The 21,435-nt window shown below is 38.8% G+C and overlaps 1 protein-coding gene across 3 annotated transcripts in view; it reads left to right on the top strand.

Annotated features, from left to right (window-relative positions):
- Positions 1 to 21,435, top strand: part of USP42 (ubiquitin specific peptidase 42) — a 43,768-nt gene that overhangs the window by 6,456 nt on the left and 15,877 nt on the right. For all 3 annotated transcript variants that reach the window (XR_005124354.2, XM_037507079.2, XM_037507080.2), the window contains exons 3-9: positions 289 to 489; positions 13,258 to 13,368; positions 14,950 to 15,052; positions 16,100 to 16,167; positions 18,078 to 18,148; positions 19,009 to 19,091; positions 20,515 to 20,626. Coding sequence is in view for 2 of the 3 variants with exons in the window: in XM_037507079.2 (XP_037362976.1) it covers positions 289 to 489; positions 13,258 to 13,368; positions 14,950 to 15,052; positions 16,100 to 16,167; positions 18,078 to 18,148; positions 19,009 to 19,091; positions 20,515 to 20,626 (749 nt within the window). In the remaining variant the exon portion in view is untranslated. The remainder of the gene's footprint in view (positions 1 to 288; positions 490 to 13,257; positions 13,369 to 14,949; positions 15,053 to 16,099; positions 16,168 to 18,077; positions 18,149 to 19,008; positions 19,092 to 20,514; positions 20,627 to 21,435) is intronic.

Below are 21,435 nucleotides of genomic sequence, written 5' to 3'. Positions count from 1 at the left end.
AAATCTGAACAACATCAATACTTTACTTTTGGTAGAGATGTCTTTTAAGTTTCTTTTATTCTGTAAGTCTTCCCACTCCCCAGTTATGCCCTTGAAGTTTATTTATTGAAGAAACCAAATCATTTAGCTTCCCACATTCTAGATTCTGTCTTTTAAGATGTCTCTTTCTTCTCTGTATTTTTGGATAGCTGGTTATAGGATTTAGAATCTTGATCAGATTTGGGTTTGATGTGTTTGTTATTAGCTTCAGAAGCTTTTCATTTAAATATATGTTGTTTATTTTTCTAGCCCTAGGTGATGGCATTGCTCCTCCACAAAAAGTTCTTTTCCCATCTGAGAAGATTTGTCTTAAATGGCAGCAAACTCATAGAGTTGGAGCTGGGCTCCAGAATTTGGGCAATACCTGTTTTGCCAATGCAGCATTGCAGTGTTTAACTTACACACCGCCTCTTGCCAATTACATGCTATCACATGAGCACTCCAAGACATGTAAGTGTTTTGTGTTATATTACATGTATAGTGTTATAGTATGTTAACCTACTTTCATTTTCCCCCCTCTGAAGTGAAGAATTAAGTCAAGAAATTTATGATCAATAAGAAGTTGGTTTATTTTTTCAGAAACCAGATTAAGACTCTTAGGATTTGTATTTAGCTGCATAAAAAGCACTTTTGCACCAATTTGACCTGTGAGGCTATTTATTTAATTTAAAGATTTATTTTTATTTATGCATACAAGAATAGGGGTGCAGGCCAGAGGTGTGGGGGGTGAGAGGATTCACCAGAGACACAGTAGGGAGCAGAACAGGCAGATCTACTGAAATACACTGCTGAGGGGAGCAGCAGGTGAGACAGGAGAGGTCTGCTGCACCGTGTGGGTCAGCTCCCTGGCTGGAGATCGAACTCATGCCACAGTGGCTGGCTATAGCTGATAGCACTGAGACTTTAACCCCTGCGCCACCAGGAAGGCCCCTGTGAGGTTATTTTAAAATAAAGTTTATCAGCATTTGTCATTTCTCAACTCCCTTCTAATTTTCCACACTGGCTAAAAATTGTGACTTCATTGTCTGCTTCCAACAGTTTGAGACAAGCTGGGATAAATCCTGCCTCTCCTGACATCCACCTGTGTCTTAAGTTTTATCTCATTTACAGGGTTATCAGCTTCACAAGAGAAGAACCTTCTTCTTGCTCCCCTCCCCCAACTATTGGAAAATGGTATAGGACTTTTTTTTTTTTTTTAAGATTTATTTATTTATACAAGAACCAGGGTAACAGGCCAGATGCGCAGGAGGGTGAGAGGGTTCACCAGAGACAGAGTGGGGACTAGAACAGGCAGATTGACAGAAGTACACTGCTGAGGGGAGCAGCAGGCAAGTCAGGAGAGGTCTGCTGCGCCATGTGAGTTGCTCCCTGGCCGGCCGGGGATCGAACTTGTGCTGCAGAGACTGCGGACAGCTTCATAGGTTGCGTCTTAACCACCTGCACCACCAGGGAGGCCTATAAATGAAATCTCTCTGTTCTTTGATCAACATTTAATGCTCAGATTTGTGGGTTTGTATGTTCAGGTGCTGTTCATTAACCGTCAGTATAAAGAAAAGCTCCTTGGTTTCTACTTGAAGTCTTTACTTAATGGAGAATTTAAACTGGTTCTTTCAAAACTCCCCCCACCCAGAGCAAAATATGATCTAAAGAATATGCATATGGAAAGTACAGAAAAGTTGTAAAGAAGCCAAAGGAAATTCACTTAGAATCTCATTGCCTAAAGGGGTTTGTTACACCAAAGAGTTTAAATTGCAGAATGAAATGACTGCCCTCATTTTCTCCCTTTAAAAGTTCATAATTCTTTCCCATAGACAACTTTCCTGTCACTTTTGTGCTTAATAAAAGTAGGGTGTGGATGAAAAACTAAAATAGGCAGCTGGACAGCAAGGAGAACCAAGACAAAGATTCAGAAGCTCCCACTGTCCAGAATTAGTTGTCTATCTTTTATGCTATTGATAGTTTTATCACTTTCTCTTTGTTTTCTCAATTTTATCAAGGTATAATTTAGATACAATAAATTGCACATATTTAAAAATTTGATGTATTTTGAAATTCATATATACCCATGAAGTTATCACCGCAGTTGCAATAATGAACATCACCCACTAAAGTTTGCTACTGCTCCTTTTAAATTGCCCCTTTCCAGCCCTTCCTGACCCTCATGTCCTCTGCTCTAGGCAACCATTGATACACTGTCTGCTATAGATTCATTTATATTTTCTAGAATGTTGAGTAGAATTATACTTTTTTCTTGTATGGAATTATGCTTTTTTTTCCTTGTATCACCTGTTTTTTTTTTTTTTTTTTTTTTCCCAGTCAGTCAATTATTTTGAGAATATTCTATGTCATTACGTCTGTCAAGAGTTAATTTTTCTTGCTGAGTAGTATTTCATTGTATGGGTCTTACCACAATTTATTTCTCCATATCTATTGATTCACATTTGGGTTGTTTCCCATTTAGTACCATTACAAATTAAGCTACTATGAACCATTTTCAACAAAATGGAGAGATGTTGAGAGAATGGTATGCAGCAAGATGGTCATACTAATAAAAATGAATATTGGACATTTATGTAGCAGACAATTCAACAACATAAAACATTTTCAAAAACTAATAGACATCTGGGCCTCCTTGGTGGCACAAAGGGTTAAGTCTCAGCACTGCGAAGCTATTGGCAGCCACTGCAGCACAAGTTCAATCCCCAGCTAAGGAGCTGACCCACATGGTGCAGCAGACCTCTCCTGTCTCATAGGCTGCTCCCCTTAGCAGTGTTTTTCAGTAGGTCCGCCTGTTCTGCTCCCCACTCTGTCTCTGGTGAATCCTCTCACCCCCTGCACCTATGCCCTACTCCTCAGTTCTTGTATGCATAAATAAATCTTTAAAAAAAACATCTTGAGGAGGGTAAGGTGAAAAGGGAGGGGGAACGGAAAGGGATAGGAGGACACATGGGCAATGGTGGGTAAAACAAATAAGTAAAAAGCCACACACATGCACAAAATAAATTAAGCTGCTGTGAACATTTGTAAACAAGTCTTGTTAAGGACATGTTCTCATTTCTCTTGAAATCGATAGGAGTAGAATGGCTTGGTCCTGTGGTAGATGTGTGCTTAAACTTGAGATATTTCCAGATGAAGTGTGGTATTTTACATTCCCACCAGCAGTGAATGAAAGTTCCAATTGCTCAGTCTTTCTGGTTTCAGCCATTTCAATAATTATTAATATAGTTGTCTCTGTGTTTTTTTTCTTGCATTTTTTTAAATTTAAAGATTATTTATGCATATAAGAGCTGGTGTACAGGCCAGAGGTGTGGGGGTGAGAGGATCCACCAGAGACAGAGTGGGGAACAGAACAGGTAGATTGACTGAAATACACTGCTGAAAGGAGCAGCGGGCAAGACAGGAGAGGTCTGCTGCACCAGATGGGTCAGTTCCCTGGCCAGGAAGTGGCATAGCTTCATAGTGCTGCAACTTAACCCCTTGTGCCACCAGGGAAACCCTATTTGCACTTACTTTTTATTTATTTTTTTTAAAGATTTATTTATTTTTATACAAGAACCAGGGTACAGGCCAGATGCACGGGAGGGTGAGAGGATTCACCAGAGACAGAGTAGGAAATGGAACAGGCAGAGTGACCGAAACACACTGATGAGGGGAACAGCAGGCGAGACAGGAAAGGTCTGCTTCGCCATGTGGGATTCTCCCCAGCCAGCTGGGATCGAACCCGCACTGCAGAGGCTGCGGACAGCTTCACAGCTTCACAGTGTGGCGCTCAACCGCCTGTGCCACCAGGGAGGCCCCTATTTGCACTTTCTTAAGGAATGATGATGTTGAACATCTTTTCACCTGACTGCCATCCATATATTTACTTTGCTGAAGTGCCTGTTCATATCTTTTGCCCAGTTTAAAATTGGGTCATTTTCTCACTGAGTTTTGAGAGTTCTTTATATATTTTTGCCCTAAATCTTTTATCATATCTCTGATTTGCAAATGTTATTTCCCAATCTGGAGAAAATTGTCTCTTTACATTGTCTTTCAAAGAGCATGCTTTTAGTTTTGAAGTATTCCACTTCATATTTTTTTCTTTGTGTCCATTGTGCTTTAGGTATTATATTAGGAAATCTTCACCAAACCAGAGGTCACAAAGATTTTGTCTATATTTTCTTCTCAGAGTTTTTTAGTTTTAGTTTTTGTATTTAGGTAGTGATCCATTTTAAGTTAATTTTTATGACACAAAGAATGGATCAAAGTTCATATTTTCAAATATGGGTATTCAATTGTACCGGCACTATTCATTCAAAAAATAGTCCTTTCTCCACTGAATTATCTTTGCATCTTTATCAAATATCAAACAACCATGTACACATACATCTATTTCTGGACTTTATTCTGTTATACTTATCCACATTCTATCTTGGATACAGTATCTGGATTATTATATATTTGAAATTTTTGAAATCAGGTAAGTTCTCCAACTTTGTTCTTTTTCAAAATTGGCCATTCTTTTATATTTCCAAATGAATTTTTTAATCACTTTGTCATTGTCTACAAAAAACTTGCTAGAATTTTTTTTTTAAGATTTTTATTTTTTATTTTTTTAAAGATTTGTTTATTTATTTATTCACACAAACACTGGGTACCGTCAGAAGCGCAGGAGGGTGAGAGAATTCACCAGAGCCAGAGTGGGGAGCAGAGCAGGCAGAAGGACCGAAGTACACTGCTGAGGGGAGCAGCGGGCAGCAGGAGAGGTCTGCACGCCATGCGGGACCCTCCTCCGGTGGCCGGGGAGCAGCCGAGGATGGAACCAGCGCCGCGGAGGCTGCGGGCAGCTTTACAACCCAGCGCTCAACCGCTGTGCCACCGGGGAGACCCAAGATTTTTATTTTATATTTATACAATACCTGGGGTACAGGCCAGATGTGCGGGAGGATGAGAGGATTCACCAGAGACAGAGTGGGGAGCAGAACAGGCCGACAGACCAAAAGCACTGCTGAGGGGAGCAGCGGGCATGACAGGAGAGGTCTGCTGCACCATGTGGGAATTTTCCTGGCCAGCCAGGAATCGAACCTGCACTGTGGAGGCTGCCAGCAGCTTCACAGCACTTTGCTTAACCCATTGCTCCACCGGGGAGGCCCCAAACTTCCTAGAATTTTATTTGGGATTGTGTTGAATCTATAAGTCAATTTGTGATGACTTGACATCTAAATGATATTGCCTTCTGACCCACAAACTGGGTATACCCCATCCAATTTATCTGGTCTTTAATTTTTCTTCGCAACATTTGTCTTTTTTTTTTTTTTAAGATTTATTTATTTATATAAGCACTGGGTACAGTCAGACGCGCGGGATGGTGAGAGAATTCACCAGAGCCAAAGCGGGGGACAGAACAGGCAGAGTGACAAAATACACTGCAGAGGGGAGCAGTGGGTCCGGCAGGAGAGGTCTGCGCGCCATGTGGGACCCTCGCCGCTGGCCGGGGATGGAACCGGCGCTGCAGAGGCTGCGGGCAGCTTCGCAGCCCAGTGCTCAACCGCTGCGCCACCCGGGGAGGCCCTTCGCAATATTTTCTTTGCAGTAGTTTTCATTAATTATGATGTGCACATTTGAAAAATCAGATTCATCCTTAAGTATTTTATTCTTTTGAAAATATCATAAATGGTAGTATTTTTTAATTTTCAGTTCCTGATTGTTTCTTGTAAAGTACAGATGTGCAGTTTATTTAGGGGTATTGATTTTGTATCCTGCAACCTTGCTAAACTCATTAATTCTAGTAAAATATTTTTAAGGTATGCCTTAAGATTTTATATAGACATTTGTGATCTGTGAATAGTCAGTCTCCATGCTCTTTATTTCTTTTTCTTGCTGTAAGGCACTGACTAGGCCCTCCATTATAGTGTTGAATGAATGTAGTAAGTGAGATAAACAACATCTCTGTTTTGACCTTAGGGGAAAAGCATTTAGTTTTTCACCTGTAAATACAATGTTAGCTGTAGAGTTTTCATAGATGCCTTTCACCAGGTTGAGTGTTTGCTTGTGTTAAGCCAAATGGCAGTCCTGAGATATGAGCCCCACTTGGTTATGATGTATTATCTTTTCCACATATCATTGAATTTGCTAAAGGGAGTTTAGTTTGTAGTTTCTTTTTTGTGTAATACTTTTCTGGTTTTGACATTAGTGTACAGGCAGCAGCATAGACGGTCGGAATATAGTTTGTTCTATTTCTTGAAGAGTTTGTTTAGAATTGGTGTTATTTTTTCCTTAAATATTTGGTAGAGTTCATCAGTGAAAGTGCCTGGGCCTTGAAGTTTTCTCATAGGTAGATTTTTTTAACTACATATTAATTTCTTTAAGCGTTATAGGCCTATTCGGGTTTATCTGTCTTATCACCAGGAGTTTTGGTAGTCTGCGTTTTTCAAGGAATCAATCTGTCTTAGTTGTTGAATGTATTGACATAGAATTGTCATAATGTTTCTATTGTTGCTTGTCCTATTACTTTTTTAACTGAGTTAATACTGGTTTACAACACTGTATGTGATTCAGAGGCAAAGGATCACACCTCAGATTCCTGTAACCACACCATGCCAATCACCAAGGTACCCACAGTCAAAGTTTACTTACTATCTTTTCAATTTTTTAAGGATCGGTAGTGATTTTCTTTCTCACATTCCTGTGAGAAATTTGTGTCTCCTCTTTTTTTTCTGATGAATTTGAATAGATTCACTCATCTTTATTGATCTTCAAAGAACTAGTTCTTGCTTTTATTGTTATCCTGTTTCATTGATGTTTGTTACTTTCTCCTTATTCCTTTAGATTTAATGTGCTGTGTTCTAGTTTAATGTAGAAGTTTTGGTCATTTGAGATCTCTCTTTTCTAATATGTGTTTAATGCTATAATTTTACCACTTTATATTTCTATATTTCAATATTTTCTCCCAGTCTATAGCTTGTTTTTTCATTCTTTTAACAAGGTTTTTTTTTTTTTTTTTTAAAGATTTATTTATTAATGCATACAAAAACTGGAGTACAGGCCAGAGGTGTGGGGGGTGAGAGTATTCACCAGTGACATTGGGGAACAGAACAGGCAGAGTGACTGAAATACACTGCTGAGGGGAATAGCAGGTGAGACAGGAGAGGTCTGATGCGCCATGTGGGTAGCTCCCTGGCCAGCTGGGGATTGAACTCGTGTTGCAGAGGCTGCATAGCGCTTCACAGTGGTGTGCTTAACCCCTTGTGCCACCAGGGAGGCCCCTTAACAAGGTCTTTCACAGAACAAAAGTTTTAATTTTGAAGTCCAGTTTTTCCTTTTATGAATTGTACTTTTGGTGTCAAGTCTAAGAGCTCTTTGACTAACCTTTGATCCTATTTTTTCCCAAAATTTTTATAATTTTGCTTTTAGGTTGTGATCCATTTTAACTTAATTTTTATATAGTGTGAAGTCTAGGTTAGGGTTAGTTCTTTTTGTCTGTGGATGTCCATTTGCTATAGCACCATTTCTTGAAAAGGCTGTTTTTCTTTTATTGAATTGCTTTTGCACCTTTATAAAAAAATCACTTGGGGCCTCCCTGGTGGCGCAGCGGTTGAGCGCTGGGTTGCGAAGTTGCCCGCGGCCTCTGCAGCGCTGGTTCGATTCCCGGCTGCTCCCCGGCCACCAGAGGAGGGTCCTGCATGGCACGCAGACCTCTCCTGCCGCCCGCTGCTCCCCTCAGCAGTGTACTTCGGTCCTTCTGCCTGCTCTGCTCCCCGCTCTGGCTCTGGTGAATTCTCTCACCCTCCCGCGCTTCTGACTGTACCCAGTGCATGAATAAACAAACAAACAAACAAACAAACAAATAAAAATACATGCCTCTTGGGCCTCCCCGGTGGCGCAGCGGTTGAGCGCTGGGTTGCAAAGCTGCCCGCTGTCTCTGCAGCGCTTGTTCAATCCCCGGCTGCTCCCAGGCCACCAGAGGAGGGTCCCACATGGTGCGCAGACCTTCTGCCACCCACTGCTCCCCTCAGCAGTGTACTTCGGTCCTTCTGCCTGCTCTGCTCCCCGCTCTGGCTCTGGTGAATTCTCTCACCCTCCCGCGCTTCTGACTGTACCCAGTGCTTATATAAATAAATAAATAAATAAATAAATAAATCTTAAAAAAAAAAATGCAGTACATGAAATGAAAAAAAAAAAAACTTAAAAAAAAATACATGCCTCTTTAAAAAAAAAATCTATATAAAAAAAAAATCACTTGGGCATATTGTGTAGATCTATTTTTAGATTCCCTGTTCTGTTCTGTTGAGATACTCTTTCTATACAATTTTTATTCCATAGCTGTGTAATAAATCTTGATAAGAGATAGAATGAGTCTACCTTAACCTTCTACCTCCCATTACTCTTCCCTTAGTTGTCATATAATTCTTTTAAACATTTCCTCTACATGCATTTTGAACCACATCAGACAGTGTTACAAATTTTGTTTCAATTTTATATAATGTAGAAAACTCAAGAAAAGTTTTTTGTATTTGCCTGTACTTTTGATTATTGTGTTTTATTTTTCCTTCTTGATGTTCCAGCGTTCCTTTTTTATAAAAAATCATTTCCCTTTTTTGTTTAGAGAACTTCCTTTAGTCAGTTTTTTAGACTAAGTCTACTGTTGACATTTCTATTAGCTTTGCTTCATCTGAGAATGTCTTGATTTTACCTCTGTTCCTGAAAGATGTTTTTATACTGGGTATAGGATTTTGGGTTGACAGTCTTTATTTCAGTGCTTGAAAATTGTTCCACTTCCTGTGGTTTTCATGGTTTTTGATGTGAATTCACTGTCATTCAAATTGGTTTTCTCCGAAAGTTAAGGTGTGTAATCGTTTTCTTTCATTGCTTACGAGATATTTTCTATCTTTAGTTTTTTAGAAATTTATGATGTATCCTTGGCATAATTTTAGTTTCTTTTTCTTGTTTTCTCAGCTTCTTCAATCTATAGAACTGTATCTTTGGCCATATTTGGGGGAAATTTCACCTTTCATTTCTTGTAATACTTTTCCAACCCAGCTGTTTTTCTCTTCTCCTCACTCTAAGGGCATGTTTATTAGATTTTTTTTAAGATTTATTTTTATTATGCATATAAGAACTGGGGTACAGGCCAGAGGTGCAGGGGGTGAGAGGATTCACCAGAGGCAGAGTGGGGAGCAGAACAGGTAGACCTACTGCAATATACCACTGAGGGGAGCAGCAGGCAAGACAGAAGAGGTCTGCTGCACCATGTCGGTCAGCTCCCTGGCTAGCCCAAACTCACACTGCAGTGGCTCACTATAGCTTGATAGCACTGAGACTTTAACCCCTGTGCAGCCAGGGAGGCCCATTAGATCTTTTGATTAGAGTCCCACAGGTCCCTCAGGCATTGTTCATTTTTCCTCCCAGTTTTCTCTCTTCTGTTCACTTTGGTTAATTCCTATTGTTCTATCTTTATGTTCATTGATTCTTTCCTTTGTCTATATGTTCTTCTGTTTAACTCCTGTACTGAGCTGCTTATTTTGATTATTGTATTTTTAATGTCTGTAATTTCCATTTTGTTCTTTTTTTTTTTTTTTTAAATTTTTTTTTTCTTTTTTTTTTTATAGAGGCATGTTTTATTTATTTATTTATTTGTTTGTTCATTTGTTTTTTTGTTTATGCAAGCACTGGGTACAGTCAGAAGCTCGGGAGGGTGAGAGAATTCACCAGAGCCAGAGCGGGGAGCAGAGCAGGCAGAGGGACCGAAGGACACTGCTGAGGGGAGCAGCGGGTGGCAGGAGAGGTCTGCGCACCATGTGGGACCCTCCTCCAGTGGCCGGGGAGCAGCCGGGGATCGAACCGGCGCTGCAGAGGCTGAGGGCAGCTTCGCAACCCAGCGCTCAACCACTGCGCCACCGGGGAGGCCCTCCATTTTGTTCTTTATAGCTCCTATTTTTTTTTGTTGTTGTTGTCTACTGTTTCATTTGTTCTAGTGTATTTATAATTTACCTATTGAGGCATTTTATTATGGCTGCTTTACAAGCTTTATAATTATAACATTCTGTCACTCAATGTTGGCATCTGTTCTTTTTTTTTCCCTTCACTCAATTTAAAAAAATCTTGTTTCTTGGTATGATGGGTGATTTTCAGTTGAACCTGAATATTTTTGCCTTATGAGACTCTACGTTTTATCTAACTTCTACCATCTGGCTTTTAGTTGGCTTTCTTTAATACCATTCTAGCAATACTAGGCAGAGGTATATAGGTTCAGGTTCCCACTCTGCCTCCATTTACAACCAAGGTGGGGGTTGGTATTCTTTGTTCCTGCTGAGTGAGAGTAGAAGTTTCCACTCCACATGTAGTCTCCTCTGACTTTCAACAAGAGTGACTTTTTACCACCAGGTGATAATGAAATTCCTGATCCTGGTATTACCCCACTGAGGTATTGGCGATAGCTCTCTACTATGTGGTAGGGATAGAAGTCTAGGTTTCTCATATGATATTACATCATGGAATGGAGGGGGTATGGTTTGTTATGGCCCACATTGTATGAAAGTTCCCGCTTCTAATTCATCTTCTGTAACATTACCCCAGTGGACAGGTTGGGGTGCCTCATTGTAACCTGGTTCATGGATGTCTAGGCTCTTTACTTGGCCTTTCCTGGTGGGGGCAGGGTAGGGCTAAAGATTTTCCACAGTGCTTGATTACAGTAGAGTGATTATTTTCTAAAAGTTTTCTTGCTAGGTTGCTCCTTTCCTGGTCCTTTGGGTAGAGGGAACAGGCTTTTATTGGGTCTTTGTTCTCTTAATTTGTTGGTATTTCCAAGTTGCTGACTTCTTCAGCTCCAAATCTGGAACATATGAGGCACAAAGAAAAAACTAGGGAATTCACCACCCTATCAGTCATTGGTCCTGAGGTCACTAACTTGTCTGTCGCTTTCTTTCTACCTTTCAGTATTATTATATTTGTTATATATACAGTGTCCAGGGTTTCTTCTTGTACTTAGTGCCAGGAACAAGGAAAAAGTACTTCTGCTCCAACTTCCAGAAATGGATGTTTCATCTTTGTGAAAGATGTTTTCATGGAATGTGTTGTTCTAGTTTGACATTTTTCTTTTAATCCTTGAAAGGTGTTATTACTCTGTTGTCCTCTGGCTTGTTTGTTTCTGATGGAAAGGAACGTTTATTATTACATGCATAATGTTTTTATTTCTTACTGCTTTTTTTTTTTTTAAAGATTTATTTATGCATACAAGAGCTGGGGTACAGACCGAGATGCAGGAGGGTGAGAGGATCCACCAGAGACAGAGTGGGGAACAGAACAGGCAGACTGACAGAAATACACTGCTGAGGGGAGCAGTGGGCGAGTCAGGAGAGGTCTGACTTGCCATATGGGTTTCTCCCTGGCCGACCGGGGATCGAACTCGTGCTGCAGAGGCTGTGGATTGCTTAACAGTGCTGTGCTTAACCCCTTGTGCCACCAGGGAGGCCCTATTTCTAACTGCTTTTAAGATTTTCTTTTTTAGCAATATTTTAGCAACTTGGTCCTTTGTGTAGTTTTCTCTGTGTTCTCTTTAAGTTTTGTTGAGGTGCTTAGATCTGTGGATTTACTGTTTCAGATTTGTGTAACTTCCAGTCACTTAAAAAACTTGTATGTTTATAATTAACAGAGTAAAATTGACTTTTTTGTTGTATACATCTATAAATTTTAACACTTGTATATATTTATGTAAACTATCACTGCAGTCAGGATACAAAACTCTTCCATCACCCTAAAAAACTCCTTTGTGCGATCCCTTTGTATAGTTGTTATTTCTTGAAATATTTGTTCTTCATCCTCATGCCAAATGCATGTGTATTATGACTTGATGTAGTCCTACAGCTCATGGACAAGCTTGTCTTTTTCTTGAAGTTGTTTTGTGTGGTCTTTTATTTCCTCTTTGTGTTTCATTATGGATAACTTCTATTGCTAAATTTAAATTCATTATTGATTTTTTTCTTTTGTTGCGTCTAATCTGTTTTCAATCCTCCCAGTGTGTTTTCACCCCAGAGAATATACTTTTCATTGCAGTAGTAGATTTGTATCTATTTGTATCTATCTCTTTGACATACTCTTGCTTTTTCTAGCTTTTTATAGTAAGAATATATTTATAATATATTTTATTTTTACTCATTTTATAGTGTCATTTTTAATGTTCTTTTGATTCTATTACATTGGTGTCATTTCTAGTTCTATTTCTGTTTATATTCTCCTTGTTGGTGGCAGTTCCTGCATCTTTGATTAGAATTTTAAATTGTAAATTGTCAGTGCTGGATTTTTTTTTTTTTTAAGATTTATTTTTATTTATTTATACAAACACTGGGTACAGTCAGAAGCGCAGGAGGGTGAGAGAATTCACCAGAGCCAGAGCGGGGAGCAGAGCAGGCAGACTGAAGTACACTGCTGAGGGGAGCAGCAGGCAGCAGGAGAGGTCTGCGTGCCATGTGGGACCCTCCTCCGGTGGCCGGGGAGCAGCCGGGGATCGAACCAGTGCTGCAGAGCTGCGGGCAGCCTCGCAATCCAGCGCTCAACCGCTGCACCACCGGGGAGGCCCTCTTTTGAGATTTTTAAAGCTATGTTAGGCAGGTTCTGAGAAGCCATTAACTTGAGGCAGAGCTTCTCAACCTCAGTACTGTCGATGTTTGGGTAATGTTGGTGTGGGGGCTATCCTTTACTTTGTAGGAACTTTAATCGCATTTGTGGTTGCTATCTGCTATATGCCTGTAACACCACTTAGTCATGAGCACAGAATAGTTGTCACATTTTTGGAAAGTTGTAAAGAAAAAAGAAAAGGAGAAAAATATGCAACAGAGACCACAAAGCCTGGGTATTCACAGAGAGATTTTTAATACCTGATATAGAGATATTCTTTTACTGTTCCTTATTTTTCCATATAGAGAATAGTTAAGAGAACTGGCTTTGAAATTAAAAGTTATGACTTGAGTTCAATTCTGTGTTGGCCACTTAGTGACTGGTTGACATTGGGCAGCTTGTTAATGCTCTGCACCTTAGTTTCTGCTCTTAATATAGAGCCAGTATATACTTATCACTTAGGTTTGTTGGAAAATTAAATAAAAATGGATAGAATTATATAATTCAATTGTATGAAACATTGTGGCTGTTACTGATATTTCAGGAGTGTGCCCCTCATAACACCGTTGATGTGTACATATAGTCATATTTCACTAATTTGGAGCATAATCATCTGTTATCTTTCAGGTCATGCAGAAGGATTTTGTATGATGTGTACAATGCAAGCACATATTACCCAGGCACTCAGTAACCCTGGGGATGTTATAAAACCGATGTTTGTCATTAATGAGATGCGACGTAAGTATCATCTACAGTAGTTTATATTAGTATTTATTAACTGATTGTTTCCTAATGACCTAACTGGTTAAATATGAGCCCCCGGTGTATTACAAAAACAAACATTTTATTATACATGGATGTCTTAATAAATTTTTATTAAACATTTATCATATTTAAAACCATTTTAAAACCTTAAAGCAAAAGATGACCATATAAAGACAATATTCAGTTAAACACAAGCAAATTAAAAAAAATTAAACCCAATTTGTTAATAAAATCATTGATAACTTTTACAAGATTTTTGCCCAGGTATTTGATTTCTGTGCTGAGTAATACTCACTCTAATATTGTCCCATAGGAGTCTTTGAATAGTTTTGAATTGATTTTAATTCAGTGAATGAATATTACACTATACATAGGAACTATCAAAATATTAATTGTACTTGTAAAGAAAAATTTATAAGCTTAGAAAATTTGTAAGTAAATTTCACTTTTTCTATGTAACTTTTAAACAACTGAAATTTTACTTTTTCGTTGCAATGATCCCAGTAGGTCACATGAAATTTTCTTATGTATTTTCTGAGTGTTTTTTTGCAATGACTGATTACATTAACTTAATTAAGTTGGAATAAAAAAATGCGCACAAAATAACCCCCAAACAAACCCTAACTCTTAGTCTACTATCTAGCTGGGTAATTGTAGGAATGTATAATTATACAGTGACAAACTATAATCCTTTTGCCTAAAATGTTGCTGAAAATTAAAGAGGTATTTATATTGGCCCATGGTATTATTAACAGGTCAGGGCAGACAATGCAATGTTTTTCAAACATTGCTGGATCCTGGCAAAATTTTAGCCAGGTATGATTTTGTTTCATTCTATATATGGCAGGCATGGTTAATGTTTTTAGACCTACTCTTTAAGAAAGTTATCATTGCTATCAGTGTCAACATACATACATGGTTGAATCATGAAATTGCTGTTTTTGTAGGTTAAAAACTGGTTGAATTGGCAGTTTCATGCAATTTAAGCTAATGTAGTCATACACATGCAATTCTATGTGTAATGTTTATGGCTATATTGTTTAAGCTTTTGTGTTGATATTTTTTATTATGTAATTTTGTCTTGCAACTGTTTTGACAATTAAAAATAGGGCTGAAATGTTACTGTACATCTGAGACTAATATGTTCTGTAGGTTATTGGGGTAGAATTTAGATAGATTTGGACTTTTATGTTTTGCATAGATTCTCTTAGGGAGATCTAGCACTAAATTTAAGATGTATGCACTAACATAAAGATAAATTCATGAAACAATACAGCCAATGGTGAATTTTTTAGAGTGTAATTTTATTAACTTGCTAAAGCCTGTGCCTCTGTGGCTACTCTCTGAGTGCTCAGAAACTCTAGCTCACTTGGGCCTTGAATGGTCTTAATGCCTTGATCCTAGCTGTCTCAAAGTAGCTTGTGTCTGTGCTGTTTTCTCAAAAAAACAATTAACCAGGTGTTTTCTAACATTGTCATAAGAGGGAACATTTGGGGGTTACAGTCTGAGCATGTTACATGTGATGGTAAAAATCTGTCTTTATTTAAACTCTAGGTATAGCCAGGCACTTCCGCTTTGGAAACCAAGAAGATGCCCATGAATTCCTTCAGTACACTGTTGATGCTATGCAAAAAGCATGCCTGAATGGCAGCAATAAGTAAGTACAAGAGCATTGTCCTTTCTTCCCTTTGTATTGCTGTCTTACCAGATTTAGTTTTGCCTGTTACTAAGTAAGTACATAGCTTTATGTTTTCCTGACCATTTGTCTTTGTACTGCCTTGTCCTCAAGTGACTTGCAGTATTTTAAAATGATTAGACTTTTAAAAGGTATGTTCACTATAACAGTTTAAAATTGTTTGATTATAGATTTCAGAAAAGGAATGTTGGTCTTTCTGTTATTTAATTTCTGAGTACAGTAAGTCCTCACTTAACGTCACGGCTAGGTTCTTGGAAGCTAAGTGGATGATGTCATTTTGTTCAATGCTGGCTGCGATTTTTTTTCCTCACCAACATAACAAAACAGCTTTGAACAGAAAGACATTATTAGAGGATCTGCTTATATCAGCATCTCTCTGTGTATCTAAAACTAACCACTTTCCCTTCCTAGTTGTACCTGACATTTTCTCTGCTCACCGCTAGCCTCTGAAATCTGCATTTGTTCCCTGCATTTTCCTCACCCTGATCAGTTATCAATTCCTGCACTTTCTCCCTTAAACTATAAATGCAGACTCAAGAGGAAGATTGGAAAAACAAATAACAAGTCCTATTGCATTTACTGTCAGCTAAACATACCTGGTAAATCTCTTGTTCCATTCCCATTGTCAGCACTACCCCAGCCAGGTTTTCATTGTCTGGATGAGGACAGACTGTGAAACAGAGGAAAACTCTGCGTTCTTTGCCTTCCACGCATTTAGTGTCACAGTCCTGCTTAGTTTTTTGCTCTTCCTGCTTCAGGGCCAAATTCCTGCCTTTCTTTCAATGTTCCTTCTTAATATAGTTCATACTGTCCTCCCTCTCTCCAAATCCTCAGTGTGTTCTGGTCAGATGAGATGATTCTCTGGCCTCCACACATACTGATGTCTTTTTATTTAGTGACTTTCATGTTTGAGATCTTGTTCTTTTATAGATGTACTTTTGAAATCTGGCTATTGCATCCATAATTTTTGTAGATTTTCTCTCATATCATTGTTTGACTGTTTTTCAGATTAGACAGACATACCCAGGCTACCACACTTGTTTGTCAGATATTTGGAGGATACCTAAGATCAAGAGGTAAACTTCACTTTAAAAGTTGATGAAGTTGGGGGTGGGAGTGGAGAAGGGAAAAGAAATTGAAGTTGGGGCCCAGGAGTTAAGGGTGGCCTAGGGGTTAAGTCTCAGTGCTATCACTGCGATGACCTAGACTCAATCCCCAGCCAGGGAGCTCATCCACATGGTGCAGCAGACCTCTCCTGTCTCATCCACGGCTCCCCTCAGCAGTGTATTTCAGTCTATCCATCTGTTCTGCTCCCCACTCTGTCTCTGGTGAGTCACCCCCAACACCTCTGGCCTTACCACAGTTCTATGCAAAAAATAAAATTGAAAAAAAAAGGTTAAAAAAAAAAAGCAAATGGTAGGAAAGTATCATAATGGAAAATGTGCTTCTGTCACAGCTTCTGTCCCACTGGAATAGCCTTCCAGTAGTTTCCCATGCATGAACAGATTAGGGGCATTTTAGATACAGCCCTTTTATTTTCCTCTTATCATTAGATATCTTTTAATATTTTAATATATAAGGTCTAACACAATCTTTCACAATTGCGGTAGTATTCCATTTATTTTAGTTCTGTATCATTGGGTATTTAATTTTTTTTTTTAAGATTATTTATGCATACAAGCTGGGGTATAGGCCAGAGGTGCAGGGGGGTAAGAGGATTCACCAGAGACAGAGTGGGAAACAGAACAGGCAGACTGACCAAAGTACACTGCTGAGAGGAGCAGCGGGCGAGACAGGAGAGGTCTGCCTCGACATGTGGGAATCTCCCTGGCCCACTGGGGATTGAACTCGTGCCGCAGAGGCTGCAGATTGCTGCATAATGCAGTGCTTTAACCCTTGCGCCACCAGGGAGGCCCGGATATTTAATTATTTTTAATCATTGCTTCATTACATTTTTGTGTACCCATTCTTATGTCCATGTATATGTGGGATAAATTCTTCGTATTAAAATTTCCGCATCAAATGGTATGCATATTTAAAATTTTGTTACCAGGCCTCCCTGGTGGTGCAGCGGGTTAAACACCACACTATGAAGCAATCTGCAGCCTCTACAGCACCAGTTCTATCCCTAGCTGGCCAGAGAGAAACCCACATGGAGAAGCAGACCTCTCCTGACTCAACGCAGCTCCCCTCAGCAGTGTATTTCAGTAGATCTGCCTGTTCTGTTCCCCACTCTGTCTCTGGTGAATCCTCTCACCCCCCACATCTCTGGCCTGTACCCCAGCTCTTGTATGCATAAATAAATAAATCTTAAAAAATAAAAAATAAATAAAATAAAATTTTGTTAACTTCCATATTGTCCTTCCAAGAGGTTATACCAGTTTATATTCCAACCAACAGTGTGTGGGGGGGCCCAAGTTTATGACACTTTGTTTTACATTGTATAGCAGTATTTTTTTTTTTTGCCCTATCTGATAGGGGCAAAATATACCTTGTTTCAATTTTTTATTTTGAAATAGTATTTTTGTATTTTGTCTTTTTTTTTTTTTTTTTGCTTAGAAGAAAATAGTCAAGGGTGTAGGCCAGAAGTGTGGGGTGTGAGAGGACTCACCAGAGACAGAGTGGGGAGCAAAACAGGCAGATTTACTGAAATACACTGCTGAGGGGAGAAGCAGGTGAGCCAGGAGAGGTCTGCTGCACCATGTGGGTCAGCAACCTGGCTGGGGGTCAAACTCATGCTGTTCTGGTGATTGTGCTAAGACTTAACCCCTAGGCCACAGAGAGGCCCTATTTTGTCATTTTTTTAAAAAGTCAGGAAAGGTCTGCTGCACCATGTGGGTAGCTCCCTAGCCCAGGATCCAACTCGAACAGCTTCATAGGTTGCATCTTAACACGTTGTGCCACCAGGGAGGCCCTATTTTGTCATTTTTAAGAGTTGGATTTCCATAATGATTATACTTATCTTCACATTTTATTTTTATTTCAGTTAAATGTTTAAATTGCAAGGGCGTTTCAGATACTTTTGATCCATATCTTGATATAACATTGGAGATAAAGGTAAGTTCGCTAATTCTTGTGGTAGTTTTAAAAATCAGTCATAATTTATATAACTATAGTTCACTTATAATCTTGACTGCACTTGTTAGAGAATATGAGTTGAAATTTTTGATAGTCTAAGACTTTACTTAGAGGTGATTTTTTTTAAGCTTTGTAGTAAGCACAGAAAATCTTTTTATTACCCTTTGACTTTTTAATAAATCTTAATAAAATCAGATTTTTATGCCTATGTTAGCCAAATTAAAGTTTTGTTGTTCTTTAGTAATTGTTTTTGCTTCTTGCATTTTTTAAGTTCCTATTTTTTGTTGGAGTTTTTTTCTCATTACAGTTGTAATATAGGCTTATTATAAAAATGAGAAACATCGCATATATATATTATATATAAGAGCCTTGCCCTTATAGTGACCTCATGTTATATTTTGTAATAAACTCTTCCAGAATATGTTATTAGTATTTCTAAAAGTGGAATTATACCTTATGTCAGTGTGGGCACTTGTTATTTTCACTGAATGTACATGGGGATCTTTTTGTGTGAGTGCTTTGGAAGTTTGGTAGTAGTCTGATAAGTGGATCCACCACAGTTTACGTGCTTAGTTTCTTACTGGTAGTTAATTGGCTTGTTTCCAGTTTTATGCTACTTTAATGCTGCAGGGAGCACCTTTCTACATGTTTTTGTTCACTTTAATTTTTTTAATGGGAGGAAAAATATTTTGTGTGTACCAATATAAAAGTGAACATCATAATAAAAGGAAAATTTTCTATTTATTTAAAATTTTGTATTTGCTTTTATACCTTTGAGTCTTCTTTTCCTAAAAGTGGCAGTGGGTAGTAATGTGGTATTGACACTGTTCTCTTCCCAGGCTGCTCAGAGTGTGAACAAAGCTTTGGAGCAATTTGTGAAGCCAGAACAGCTTGATGGAGAAAACTCCTACAAATGTAGCAAGTATGATGGATGGTGGCTGAGACCCTGATGCTGGTTGCTGTGGTGGGGATGGTGGGGTGACTTGATTCAAATTTGATGCATATGAGTAACCCCTCTAGATTCCCTTGGCTTCCTGTGCCATCTGGGAAGACACTCGGTCTCTAGTCTGCAAGGGCCAAAGCACATGTCTAAATGTTTATACTCTTTAGAGATGTGCATCTCTGTGCCCTTGGGAGAATGGTGCCTAATTACTGGGAGCTTTGATGAGAAAGGAGAGGTCAATGTTATGCTACACATTGGTGCCACCACATAGGAAGATGCAGCTTGGGATGGCATGCCTTTTTTGAGCAGAATTTCCATTGACTTTTCTGTTATAAAAGGGCTCTGATGAAGTAGGGGCCATGTTCTCCCAGAGTAGTGAAAGATATCTCTCATAGTTGTTATCCAGGATTTTGGATATATCTGCTAGAAATTCTAATTTTATTATTCATAGTCAAGAGTACCTATTTTAGGGCCTCCCCTGGTGGCGCAGTGGTTGAGCGCTGGGCTGCGAGGCTGCCTGCAACCTCTGCAGTGCCTGTTTGTTCCCCAGCCGCTGGCGAGGGTCCCACAAAAAAAGAAAAGAAAAGAGTACCTATTTTACACAAACACTGTTTTATCTGTTTTAGGTAGATGTACATTTTCTTGTCAGGTAATACAGGTAGTCATTATTTATTTTCTTGAATAAAGATTTCATTTTTACATAGAAGAATTGGGGTGTAGGCCAGAGGTGTTAGGGGAGAGGTGAGAAGACCCATCAGAAACAGTGGGGAGCAGAACAGGTGGATCCACTGAAATACACTGTTGAGGGGAGTAGCAGGGCGAGACAGGAAAGGTCTGTTGCGCCATGTGATTTAGCTCCTTGGCTGGGGTTCAAACTCAGGCTGTTGCAGTGGGCCTTTGAGGTGGTAGCACTGAGACTTAACCCCTAGGCCACCAGGGAGGCCCTAGGTAGTTATCATTGCTGTACATTCTTTTTGTGTGGAAGAAGACTTCCTTCTTTCCAAGACCATGGAAATTTTTTCTGTTTTTAACTCCATGAACATTTCTGATGTTTACTTTTCTTCCTTTTGTGTCTGAATAGGGCTTTGTTTTCATAGAATTATGCCATTCTGAAAATCTATTGGTTTTTCAGTTTCTTTCAAGTTGAGAGAAATGTATGTTTACCTAATTTTACAAATTATCAGTGAGCTGTGTAGCTTCGTATCTCAGTTGTCTTAGCTTCTTTTTTTTCTTTCATGCTAATCAAGCAGTTTCTCCCTGCATTTTTAATATTTTCAGTATTGGGGTTTTCATCCAGTATCTTTCTTTGGAAACTTAATTTAGAATGTTTTAGAGGAATAGACTAAAATACCAAAAGTATGCGTATCATTCTTCCTAAATCTGTGTTTCTGTGTATTTCAAGGTGTAAAAAGATGGTTCCAGCTTCAAAGAGGTTCACTATACATAGATCCTCTAATGTTCTTACACTTTCTCTCAAACGTTTTGCAAATTTTACTGGTGGAAAAATTGCAAAGGTATGTAGGTGATAATCTTTCATGTTAAGCCTTTCTAGGCTTAAGTGTCAGTAGTAATTAAGTGTTATAAAGGACCTAATTTTGTTACCTCATTTTCTAAGTTCTTCCAGCATTTGGTCGAGGAAAAAATGTCAAAGCATTGACCAGTAGTATGAGATTTATGCATATGAATACATGTCCTTGAGCTGATTGGACTTTCTCGTGATAAAATTGGTAACTTACCTGCATTTGGGCTTAATTGTCAGGAAGGTAATGAGTGGATGTGTCATTTGAAATACAAAGAGGACTTTCTATTAGATCCTGTTACTCTTTGATCAGAGTTCATTTTGTTTGTTCATTTGTTTTCTGATTTGGTAGCACACTGAATTTTCCCTTCCTCTTCCTACTTTCTGGAGATGGGAAGTGGTCAGAAATCCAGCTGATTTCAAGAGAAATAAATATTCCATTCCTGAATTACTAAAGATAAAAATAAATGGTCACTGAAGTCCAGAATTATGATTGCATTCCTATCTCCTTGGATGGATTCGAAGAATTCACTTAATGTGAATCCTTATTTGTTCAAAAGAAATAAAGAATACAGTGGGATTGAATCAAATACTCAGATTCAGGCATGCTCCGGGGTTAATTGTGTCATTTGAAATGTGGTTCAACATGTTAGGTGGTGCTAGAACATCATAGGGTATGGTATTCTGTGGGTTTCCTCCCACAGTTATCCTGCCCAAGAACTGCCCTTTAATACTTTGCACCTAAATATGTGGACTATCTGTGCCTTGAGAAATGATGTTCCTTTTACCTCTTTCCATTTCTGT

This window comes from Talpa occidentalis, unplaced genomic scaffold (assembly GCF_014898055.3).
Source record: "Talpa occidentalis isolate TD23 unplaced genomic scaffold, MPIMG_talOcc4v2.1 talOcc4.12, whole genome shotgun sequence".
NCBI classification, from domain to species: Eukaryota; Metazoa; Chordata; class Mammalia; order Eulipotyphla; family Talpidae; genus Talpa; species Talpa occidentalis.
The sequence above is the reverse complement of the archived record's forward strand: the minus strand, read 5'-3'. Positions and strand labels throughout refer to the sequence as shown.